Source organism: Rousettus aegyptiacus, unplaced genomic scaffold (genome assembly GCF_014176215.1).
Source record: "Rousettus aegyptiacus isolate mRouAeg1 unplaced genomic scaffold, mRouAeg1.p scaffold_m13_p_14, whole genome shotgun sequence".
NCBI lineage: Eukaryota > Metazoa > Chordata > Mammalia > Chiroptera > Pteropodidae > Rousettus > Rousettus aegyptiacus.
In genome coordinates, this window is record NW_023416289.1 from 50180246 (window position 1) to 50192664 (window position 12419).

Genomic DNA, 12419 nt, shown 5'->3' on the forward strand with positions numbered 1-12419 from the left:
ACACGTCAGCAGTAAGGTATTTTTTTTTTTTTTTAAAACTCGACCATCTGGTCGGCATTTTTCAACATCCCACTTCACTTTGTCCAACCTAACGCACACTAAGCCCACACCGCCTGGCCTCTACTGATGTGGCATCTGCTTTGGTTACAATTTAGCACAAAAATGAATGACCGCTTTATGAAACAGGCATAAAATGAAATGCAAGTTATTTTAAAGTTAAGGAGACCTGAGCCCTAATTCCCCAAGCAGGAACCTGCCAGCTTATTCTGGAAATAATTCTTTTGGCGCAAAGCAAGTGAGCTGCAGGAATACAAACTTTTTAATTTCACCCTGATTATTGCATGCAAGAGCGAATGCTTATCGGGAGTCTATGAAAAGTCAAGAACATCATTTCACAAGTATGTATTTGCTATCCATTACAACATTCATCACACCCTGAAGCTGAAGATTTTTGAAGCCACACATTTATGAATATATAAAAAACATATGTTGATTCCACATGAGGATACATTAAAAACATTAATAAAATCTCCCTGGAGTTTATAGCATAGTAATTTATTACATTCATTTGGCGATATACTGACTCAAAAACTAAAAAACTAAGAAGCATATGTTTTGAAGAATAAAAATATATTAATTTTTTAAAATAGTAGTTAACTTAAACCTGTGTTTCCCATGGTTGGCACTTGACTAGAATATCAAGTTACAAACTTCTGCAGAGAAAGAGGCATTCTGGCTGGCATATGGTTTGCAGAGCAAAAGAACTGAGCATGTATTTAAATGTAATCAAGCTCTGAAATAACGTTAAACAAATGAGCAAAATAACTATATTCACCCCATTCCCTAAATCATGAATTTAAAGGAGCATGCAGATCAAAAAAGAAAAAAGAAAGAAAAGGCATGGAAAAGCTTTCTAAAGCTCTGGGATAGGTTTTTGTTTGGTTTTAGACATTACCACCTCCACATTCCTCTTCCAAGAAAAATCAACCACAAGAACTCAATATTTATGAAGATTTAATAAGTCTGTAAGGCCATTCGAGGATAAAGAGACCTGATAAGCCTTCCAAGGGAACCAGGTTTCCTTCTTAATAATGTCAGAGTCCTTCCAAAATTACAGTGAAAGTCCTTAACGTGGAGTGGGCATATAAGGTTTGGGGGTGCTTAAAAGGCAGGAAGAGGGAATGAGTGAATTATTAACAAATCTGCTGCCCTTAATTTGAATGAACCTAATTTGATCTTTATGCAGCGAAATGATGGTACTGTTCCTGTTTCTTCTCAGAGACATGGAATGATTGGGTGTGACACAGGCTTGGCCCCATGCCAGTAACCAAGCTGGGAAAAAAGACATAGATCACCATACTTATCTTACTATAAATACCACAAGCATACTATCCTCATTGAATGTTTTACAAAATATTTGGTTTAGGATGTTTCCTCGTCTCAGATTATTTTATTTATTTATTTATTTATTTATTTATTTATTTATTTATTTATTCATTCATTCATTCATTCATTCATTCATTCAAATTAGATGAGCTCAGGGAGTGGGCAAGTTGGGAAATGCTGAGGCCTAAATGAAAATTTCAGATTTGTATATAACAGACTAAAGAACACTGCACTGAGTTCTAAAACAAAAAAAGAAAAAGAAGCAAAGAAAGAAAACCCTAAGAAATGAAAAAAGGTAAGCAAGTACTACTTCAGGAATGGAGACTCAAAATATTGTTGGGTTTTGTCTGTTTTTCTTTCTGTCCTTACTGACCAAACAAAAAATTGACAATCTATGTCATTTCCAAATATGCTTTTGGGAATTTTACTAGTATTTGAAATTTGCAAGTCCGAGAATCGGCTTCTTTACCCTGGGCTACAAATCTGGCTTCTTCTCCATCACGGGCCCATTCAGCTTCCTCCCTTGTGTCACTGGTCCTCCAGGCACAAAAACCTCACTTCCTGTCCCAGCACAGAGCACGGTGAGTGCAGGCTTATGACAAACTCACGCTAAGAAGCTGATCTTACAGTTAACAAGTCATTTGACACAAACGTATCTGAGGCGTGAAAACGGAACAAGGAACTAACGGAAGGTGCCACACAGCTCAAGGGCAGAACACAGAAGGCGTGACCTCCGAGCCCAGGTCTGGGCGACCCTGCCAAGGTTCCCCAGGAGGATGGGACCCTTACCATGTTGGGCAGGTGACTCTCGGTTGTGACCGACACTAAGCCAGAGCAGATGCCGAATCGCCATCATAGGACCTTCCAAAGCCAAGAGGCGGGGGTTCTCCCCCACCCAACCTGGCTCCCCAGTGCACGAAAGGCCCAGAGGCAGCAGGTGCCGCCCCCTACTCACCTGGCTGTCAAACACCTGCGTAGGGAGTACGACGCCCCGCCCCCGCAGCTGCGTGAGCACTCACTCCACTCCCCCCAGGCGTCCCAGTTGCTGTCCTCCTCTTCATCAGAATGTGAGGTCCTCGAGGTCTAGAACGTGAACGAACAAATGAATGAATGAATGAATGAATGAATAAATAAATAAATGGTAGGCAGATGCGGCAGAAAGATCCCGAAACTTCCTTAGGTTTCTTCTTCTAAGCTGTTCATAAGACCAAAGTTACCTAAAAATGCTTTGAAACGGCTGAGGAAAGAAGGAAGGAAGGAAGGAAGGAAGGAAGGAAGGAAGGAAGGAAGGAAGGAAGGAAGGAAGGAAGGAAAAAAAAGAAAAGAAAAGAAAGAAAGAAGAAAGAAAGAAGAAAGAAAGAAAGAAAGAAAGAAAGAAAGAAAGAAAGAAGAAAGAAAGAAAGAAAGAAGAAAGAAAGAAAGAAGAGAAAGAAAAGAAATAAAGAAAGAAGAAGAAAGAAAGAAAGACAATACGAGGGAGGTTTATATGGAAAGGCATGGCCCGTGAATACGTCCCCACCTGACAAAGGTTCTGTCCAGGTGGTGTCTAGCTGCTTTGACGCTGACATGTTATCGTCCCGAAATTTAAATAAATTGGCCAAGTATCAATAAAAACAAATATATCATAAATATATAATATACATTGACTATTATTTTTTGACTTGCACCTAAGAAGTTCTCACCCCGAAAATTCTGACATGCCTGTGTCACTGGTGCTAACTGCAAGAAAAACTTTTTCCATGAGGATCTGTGGAACCTCCTGAGAGACAAGACAAAGTCAACCAAGCTTTAGGGTCCAAGAAGATAGCGGAGGGTCTACTGCGGATACGGTTTGGTTCCATTCGTTTTCTGGGCTTGCACCATTGACTTATGTCAGGATATTCGAGAGAAGAGAGACGAGGGTGGCTCACAAGTTAGAAATACAGAGATAGACTCAGATATTAATATGAAAAGAAAGAATGCGTATTACAGCCGCAACACTTTACGAAGGACCCTAAAGTAGACATGAACGCGTGGAGAAACAAGCCTCAGGCTTACGTGGGTAGACTCAATACTGAAAACATTAATTCTCTCCAAATTAATCCATAAACTTACAGCAACTCCAATCAAACTCCCAAAGGCGATTTTTTTTGGAACCTAACAAAACGATTATAAAGTTCATCTGGTGGAGTGAATGTCTATGAGAGCCAAGAGAAAAAACTGTAAAAGAACGGAAATGAGAGGGAAATTGCCTCGATTAAAAGAGTATAGAATTGGCATAGCAATAGCAGGCAGATGTATTAAATTTAAAAAATGAAAAGTCCAGAAACAGACCCAAGTATAAGGAGGTAGTAGGGGACCACAAGTTAATGTGATGGATGGTTTTTTTTTTTAAATCATAGATAACTTCACCAAAATGAATTCCAGATATATCAGAAATCTATGTTTACAATGCTGAAACCATAAAATTCTAGAACAACTGGAGCATAATAGGTACAGAGTCTTGATATAGGAAAGATTGTCCTAGATATGTCAACAAAGGTAGAAACTGTGAAGGAAAAGACAGATACTTTTTAATTACGTTCAAATAAATACACACTTAGCACTTCCCACCTCTTCAGGTATATGAATATATACACAAAAACGCAGTGGTTGTACAAGCATAAGGGCCAGAAGAAAACATTCCAAACTGTCTCAAAAAAATGGAGGGTGTGGGATGAGGAGTGGATGTTATTGGGGAAAGACACAAAGGGAAACCAACTGAACATCTTACTTCCCCCAGCCCCTTAAAAGATCTGAAGCAAATATGACAAAAGGTTAAATGTGAGGAAGCCAGGGGGTGCTATCATTATTTTGTCTGAACTTATATGGTTTTCGAAATTTCTTTTCTTTTTTTAATGTTTTCAGGGTAAAGGGCAATCTTTAGAGAACAAGATGAGTCTCTGCTGTTTTTCATACAGGTAAACGCAAATGTGCAGAGAGAAAGCAGTGATTACTGAAGAGTTCGTCAAAATCTTAGCAGTGGCTGCCTCCAGGTTGAGAAGACTCTGGGTGATTTGAAGGTCTTTCGTTTTTGCTGTTTCTCTGCATTTTTGCAATGGTTTTTTTTCTTTATTTTAACCAAACACTTTAATACTTTCGTTAGAAACAAGCGAGAAAACAAACAAGCAAGAACCACATCCTGTTCACATACAGAAAGGTCCAGGTGAGACAGAATTTAATAGGTAAGTTCTAAGCTGGGGACCAGGACAGTAGAATAAAGAAACCTGGACATATAGCGTGTGACTGAAGCAGGTTTCGTTAAGCCCTTAGGCCAAGTTACCTCATCCAACCAAAAAAGAAAAAAAAAAAAACCTTTTAAAATTAAATTAAGAGAGGGATCTGTAGAAAGGACCTTCAAACACGGAATGAAGAAATAAAGACTAGAAGCAATAATTTTCACCCGAGTCTCACCGGTCAGTGGGTTTCATGGCTTCTCGCCAAGCTACCTATTTGTAGCACCATTAGGAGCCCACCTAGAGGCAATATTTCAGTAACAGTCAAGCGAAAGGAAAGGATAAGGGTCTGGCAGCTGATCAAATCTGTCATCGGGAATAAGGGCTAATTAAACCCATACTATTTACCGTTCTAATTAGACTGCTGTTCCCTTCAATTTTCTACACTAAACGTCACCAAATATAACCCTGTCCTGCCTATAACATAATATAGAGTTTTAATTCATAAAAAAAAAATACAATAAGCAGTTTAATACGTTCATCTGGACTTTCAGGCGGCTAAGTCCAAATCATTTTAGGTAAACGTTTGAAATATACACAGCTGAAATGGATTTTTCATTTTGTCACTCGATACACTGATAGGCTGAATGTGAAAAGTTGAAAAACATCATCATATATATTTTAATGTGAAAGTTGAGAGTTCTTTGCAATATTGTTTTAATTTATTTTTACTCCCACTATCCCATCTGTTCAGTTTATGGTTAGAGTCAGGTTTCTTTCCATGAGTTCTCCACCTTTACTTAAAAAAAAAAAAAGAAGAAGAAGAAGAAGAATCTTAATTCTAAAATAACTAAAATAGGCAAGTTATAAAGGCAGGCATTTGGTTTTTCTGGTTGGACCAGTAAGCTATTTCCCTCCCTAAGAAAACAGGGAGAAAATGATATCTCAAGAGGGGTCCTCGCGGTTTCTTTCTCCCCTTGGCGATGAAGATGGTCACAGTTTGATTTGAAATCCCATTGCTGTTTCCTGCCAGCCCTCCTGCCCTTCTCGGGTATTCTGCTTCCCCAGAGTAGCGATGACATCCCCGACTTCTACCGAGTTCTCGTCTCTTCCCTTTGATGCCAGCGGCATTATGACAATATATTCAAGAAAAAAAATCCCGGGGGAGCAGAATCAGGTGTCCCCGGGGTGGTTTCCGAACATTCACGTCTGTGAATTCTTCCTTAGAGCGACATGAAGCTTGCTTTGCTTAAATCTGCATCCTTCCAGAATGGTGGACAGCCAGTCTCCATCCTCTTTCCTACAGAACCTTCTCGAGCTTTCTCCAACCACCTGGTCCCTTCAGCTGTCCCAGCTCTGAACACACATTCTCTCTGCACATACGTGAGGCTGCACATTATAAATCTGAAAATGTAGTGTCTAGAAAACAATGCTGCATCTGAGAATGAGACCACACAGTACCCCTATGATCCGGGCTTCTTTTGATAAAATTTAAGTTTTCTTCTTCCCTTCCTTCCTCTCTTTTTTCCTTCCTTCCTTCTTTCCTCCCTCCCTTCCTTCCTCGGTTGCACCATTTATTGGATCCCATTATGGAAGTGGCATCACAAAAGAGTTAAAAAGCTGTTGCTCTAGATAAGTTTCTTAAACTTTCTAAAACTCACCTGTACAGTGGTGATAATCACCTTTACCCCAACAGCCTTTAAATAACACCTAAAAATCTAAACTGAGTGACGTGGCATCTGGGTAACTGTAACGAGTGAATGTTTCCGTAAGTGTAAGCGGTTGTTGTTCTTGACAATGTCTTTTTTCAGAGCGTCAGCAGAGCCAACTCCGTCCCGTTTTCACTTATGCAAGACTTAACATTGATCATGACTGAATTTCCTCTTGTTGCTTTTGGCCTAGAATACTCCAGCCCCGCTGAGGTCTGTTTGAACCCGGACTCTGTCGCCCCATCTATGCCCCACTGTGCTCGGCTTCGCAGCTCCCATGCTCCACCCAAGCCCCTGATAAACGGGCCACACGAAGCTGCCTAATCTTACAGAATTCCATGAATGCATATTTCTGCTTTTTCAAAATAGTAAGCAGACCATCATGCCAAGCAAGCGGCCGACTAATCGGACCGGGCATCTGTGAACACAGTTCAATGTTACAATAAAAATACGGTATAACGCCCATCACCATCATCAAATGTCAGGAGGGAGAAAGGGTTGTGGGGAGGGACCTGGACCAGAAACTGCGGGGTTTTTATCTCAAGCTGTGTGCTGTGTGTTTCCTGAGAGAAGCGTTCAGCTGAACACGTTATCCAGCCGAACCTCTGAAATCCAGTGACAGGAAAATATGCTAGAAAGATATCGGCTCCAAGTCTGCCTGATTGATGGTAACCCTCAAGAGGCAGTGTCTGTGTCTATCAGTTGGGTACCTCTATTTCTGACTCCCCTTTTCTAAACATCTCCATAAGTTGTCTTAACTAACTACTTAAATTCCCTGTTATTAATAGTTTGTAAGGTAAGGGGCTATCAGAATCCTGTCCACAGAGTATTATTTCCCCCTAGTCTAAGTCAGCCGACGTCGTGCCAGTCTGTGACGCGGCCTCAGGCAGAACCCCTTTCTTTCTGACCCTGGATGAGAGACAAAAAGCCCATGTGTTCCCCATGGATGAGCCGCTGCTCGGCAGGACAGGACTCCGGTCAAACACGGCAGCCGAGCTACCCTCGCTCCCGGCCGGCGTTTCAAAGCGTCTTGGATGCAGTGCGTCTGCTGCTGTGATCCGTGTGACCATGGTTGTCCCGTGACATCCCAGAGAAGCCTGCCGCTGTTCGTTTTCTGTTTTCTTTTTTATTCGGTCTGTATTGCAAGCAGAGCTACACGTCCGCGTTTCCGAAGGCTTCGGCTTTTACCGAGGTCATTTCACGAGGAGTAGGCGTTCTTGACCAACTTCGACACGGATGCATTTGCTTGTTTTCTCACCCAAACATAGACCAAGGGCTTGCCAAGTTCAAGGCTCGGGGGCCTGGGAGGATGAGCATGGTCCCCTCAAGACAGTGAGCAGGTGACAGAGGCTGAAAGGGAAGACGAGTCCCTTATTTTTGGCTCATCTCTACTTTCTAACTGTGATAGAATTATAACTCTTTTCTATTTTTTCCTTTTTCTTCATCTACATTTCCCAATTTTATACAGCAAACATGTATAGTTTATGCAATAAAAGACCCAATAAAGGCTTTTTTTTCCAGTTGGAGGAAAAAAACCACTAAAGGGAAGCCTATGAAAACACATCTAGAGAAGCAAGACGCACTATGTGTGGTTTGGTTAAAATTTTCAGGCTTAAAGATCTCCAAGGAAATCATATTTTCCTAAATGAAGTTCTAGCTAGGGAATATTTGGGATGAAAAATTCCAAAAAGATATTGTTTACTCATTATATAATAGGACTGGTACAAGCCAAGAATATTTTAGGAATAAGTGTGTTCGCAATCTCATACAGACTCGAGGACTTCTTGCCTTTCTTGGATCATTATGCATAAATCAAATCATAAAATATTTTCCTGACAAGCTCCTAAATCAGTGACTTATAATGAATAGCACAGTTCTACGTGTCTTGCAAAAACATTCGTTAATTAAACACAGATTTCACATAGAAGGTCACTTATTGGAAATAGTATATTAACAGCTCCATATTCAAAACAACCCAAAATAAAATACGTTCCACTGGGATATTACTTTCCAGACACCAAATAAATGTTCGCGTGCAACGTCACCACAAAGGTTACGCAAAGAGGTCGCAAACAGCCCAGGTTTGGTTCACAGTAAACACATCTTTAAGGTCCTCAATGACACAAAACAGTTTTTTTTTTAATGAATGGGGTCAATGGCATAAAAATATCACTCAAGCCGTCACGCAGATTCCACAATTCTGTTCAAAACCAATGTATCTGAAGCTGTGCAGAAGACAACAAGAAACACACCACAGCCCTGTAACTCGCCTCAAGATGCGCTGCCCTCTCCTGAGAAGTGTCTGCACCCCACCTCATCACCCGGACAGTCAGTGACCCCCAGGGGTCTGGTCTACCTCTGCCCAGCCAATGCGTTCCTGATTACTGACCCTCTCCTCCAAGCCCTTCGCTCACGCCAAGGGGACGTGTCAGATGCCTCCAGGCGCACATGACCAGCTCTGCCTGCACCCACGGGTCCATGTCTCATGGCTCTCAACAGTCCATCTGTCCATCCGAGCACACCCCTCTTCTCACCATCCCCCAGCATTCCCATGTTTGCCGGTCCCACTGCCTGGGGCACACACCAGGCCACACCGAGACCCTCCTCTTGCAACAGCTGTTTGCAGGTGACAACGAGAGAGGGAACAGCCAGAACCAGCCCTGCTCCCCCGTACCTGCGGTCAGAAGGGGCCAGGAGGACCCCTGAGAAAGCGTCTCGCTCCCTGGAGTCTTCCTGCCAGCCCCTCTACAGGGAGGCTGGCCCTGTTCTGTGTTCTGTGATTCCTCGCCTCACTTAGTCCCCTCCTCGGCCTCACCTGCCACTCACTCTCGCGCTGGGACCTCTTGTTCTATTAAAAGAAAAAAATCCCCCACCAGTGCTATGAGGAGTTTTCAAATCATGGCAGCCAAGGGCTTCTCCATGTCAAGATGGTCGAGCACCAAGTCAGCAGTTCCAGACTTCCGAGAGTACAGCGCATTCAGTGGCAGAGTGAGGTCCCTGTGGGAAAGAGGGGGCAGATTCCCACGGGGTCACAGGAGGAGCATTTTTAAAACACACTGTGTAGCACGGTATGGACAGGGTACAGGGACACCCCAGGGCTGGTGCCAGGCAGGCTCTTATGATCGGATGAGTCACATCCTCTGCCAGGCCTGGTGTGCTGGCTGGGGCGAGGGCGGGCAGAGGCTCCTATGAAAGGCTGCCTGACGAGACCTGAGGTCTGTGGTCAAGACCTCAGTCCGCAGCGACCCCACGGAGTAAGACCTGGGGAAATACGTTCGCTTCTGTCCTCAGCATCTTCAACCCCCTACCGGGTTCACCATTGGCCAAACCCAACCAGGAGCCCGAGGGCAGGAGAGACGATGCCAATACCACAGGTCAGCCTGCCGGTGGGCGGAGGATGGATCTGGGAAGCCATGGGGCGCTTTCCAGCACAGTAACTGACTGACTCACTGGAATATTTTTAAGCAGAGAAGTGACTTCGGCAAATTATAATTTGGAAAAAATTACTCGGGCAGGAGTGTGGGGAGGACTGAGGGAGGAAAGACATGTAAGAGCATGGCCACAGGGCCACAAGCAAAAGACAAAGGCCCACGCTACACACAAGCCTCGTCTGGAAGAGAAAGGCACAGATGCGAAATCTCTTTGTTCTGGTTTTCTGTTAGTTTACTTTCTTAAATTGAGGGATAATGTTATGTTACATTTAATATTACATAGAACATGGTATTCCTTTCCGGTATACACAACGTTTCGACATTTGTATACATTGTGAAATGATCACCACTGTCTAGTTAAGGTCCATCACCGCACATAGTTACAAATGTTTCTTTTTTCTTCCCTTTTAAGATTTACTCCCTTAGATGTGAAGTTTTAAGGGGCTAGAATCAATAGGCCCTGGCGGCTGACCAGACTCAAGGAATAGGAAGGTGCTGGAATGAGGCCTGGGCTTCCGTATGAAGTGACTTGTGCCACATGGGCTTCAGAGACATGATCTTTTCTGTGCCCTCGGCACAGAATGCAAGCAGCACCCCAGATAACAGTCAAGAGATAGGGAGCACCCCGGTGGTGATCTCCAAGAGGACTCCAGCCTGCAGGTCAGACCAATTTAGCTGTAATTATATATTTTACCTCCACCCCACAAAAAGGAATTATTTGCTAATGTTTAAAACTATGGAGATTTCATCTAAAAATCTAGATTTCTGACTTCTCAGGGTAAGAAAAAAAGAAATCAATAAAGGACCCACATCCCAGCAATAATTCAAACTAAGCGAGGCCATACAATTTCTAGAGGGCACACACCTTGCAATTTGCACGGCCTCTGTCCGACCATGATGGGGGTTCACACTGCCTGCCTGAGCCCATGGGACCGAGTGGGAGCTTGCTGGTGATGAAAGATGGCAGGTTGGAAGGTAATCAATAGCCATGTGTATTTATAACTGACACCTGACTCTTCACAGTCCTGCCACAACACCATGTCCCAGCCAGTAGGAAACACACTCACAAACAGCTTTAAAACAAAACAAAGGGCATTCTGTTGTCTTCACTAGACACTGCGTTCAGCAACATGGAGACAGAAGCAGAGTGTAAGAAGTTACCCCATGGGGCTCTGTGTCTAAACTCTACTCTCTTCCCACTCCTGGGCTTTGTGTCTGGGGCATCTCAGATAAGACAGGAGTGTATTGAATAAGCTCAAACAAAAATTCCCAGAGGGTAGACAAAGCATATTCTGGAATGTATCTATCTATGCTGGTGGGACACCACGGTCCCCAGAGAGTTCATTTCAGGAGACACACAGGCCACCTCTCCCTGACAGTCCCCACACAATCCTATATCATGGATGAGTACATGCAGGTTATTTTTCCCCACGAAAGCAATTTTCATAGCTACTAGACGAGGTAGAAAAGAACCATAGCCAGGTCCTGCCTGACGTAAGCAAGAGACATATAATGCCCAATACAATGTGCATTTCGTTTTGTTTTGACTTTTTTTGTTAAAAAAAAAAATTCCTAAATAGGATGATATTTGACATGAAGAAACGGTATATACCTGTGACATTTGGGTAAGTTATCACGAAGCGCATACGACATGACATCACATAAGACTGACCAAAAGGAAAATGAAACAATGCCAAAGATCAAAGTCTGACGGAGAGTAACGGGTGGGCGAACTAACAGGGATCAACCATCCCACCGAGGACAGCTAGAAAAGCAAAACTATCCTCCATGAATGAAATAAGGACATTTTCAGATGATGGCAGACCAATCTTAAAGAAAATGTGAAAAGGTGACTTCGGGGTTCAAGGAAGCTTGGAGATGCAGGAGCAAATGCAGAGCCAAAATAAGAACAGTAAACATGTGGGGAAATTCAAAGGAAGAAACTACGCAAAACAGCAATTTACATGGCTTATGGCCTTTAGAATACTTATACGGAATTAAAGCATTTTACAATGGCATGTGAATCAGAAGAGTGATAAAGGACATCCAAGGGAGCCTAAGACCTTGCATCATCAAGGAAGAGGATAAAAGGACCAATTAATATTTGACTTTGATAAGTCAGGGGTCCGTGTTTTTATCTCTAGTGTGATTCCTAAAAGAATGCATAACTTCCAAATTAATAGATAGGAAGAGGTATAATAAGAATACATATTTCAATCACTCCAAAAGAAAGCAAAAAATGGAGAGGAAAAAATATAGAAAAGATGGATATGTTCTGAAAGCTCAGGGTAAAATGAAAGATTTAAATGCGAACATATCAATAATTACACTAAACCCAAATAGAATAAATGCACCAATTAGAGGGCAAAGATTATAAGGATGAGTTTTGAAAATTCAACTATATTCTATTTAAAAGAGACATTCCTTAACTGTAAAGATCAGAAAGATAAAAATAAAGATACCATAAGACTACTAACCAAAATAAATCTAGTTTAGTTACACTAATCAAAGTAGACATTAAGATAAAAAGACAAAGAGAGATGCCTCATTATGCTGGAAGTCTGAATTCCTCAGAATGAAACAAAATTCTGAAAGTGTACCTACTAACATAACCTTAGGATATATAAAGCAAAGACAGAAAGAACTATAAAGGGAAATAGAAAAATCCAGAATCTTGGTGGGAGATTTTAACACAGCTC

The 12419-nt window shown here is 42.3% G+C and overlaps 1 protein-coding gene across 8 annotated transcripts in view; it reads right to left on the reverse strand.

The window, feature by feature from the left end:
• ADAMTSL3 (ADAMTS like 3) overlaps positions 1-12419 on the reverse strand; it is a 174298-nt gene that overhangs the window by 111110 nt on the left and 50769 nt on the right. For all 8 annotated transcript variants that reach the window (XM_016135354.2, XM_016135356.2, XM_016135358.2 and 5 more), the window contains one exon: positions 2342-2469. In XM_016135354.2, coding sequence (XP_015990840.2) covers positions 2342-2469 — 128 coding nt within the window. The remainder of the gene's footprint in view (positions 1-2341; positions 2470-12419) is intronic.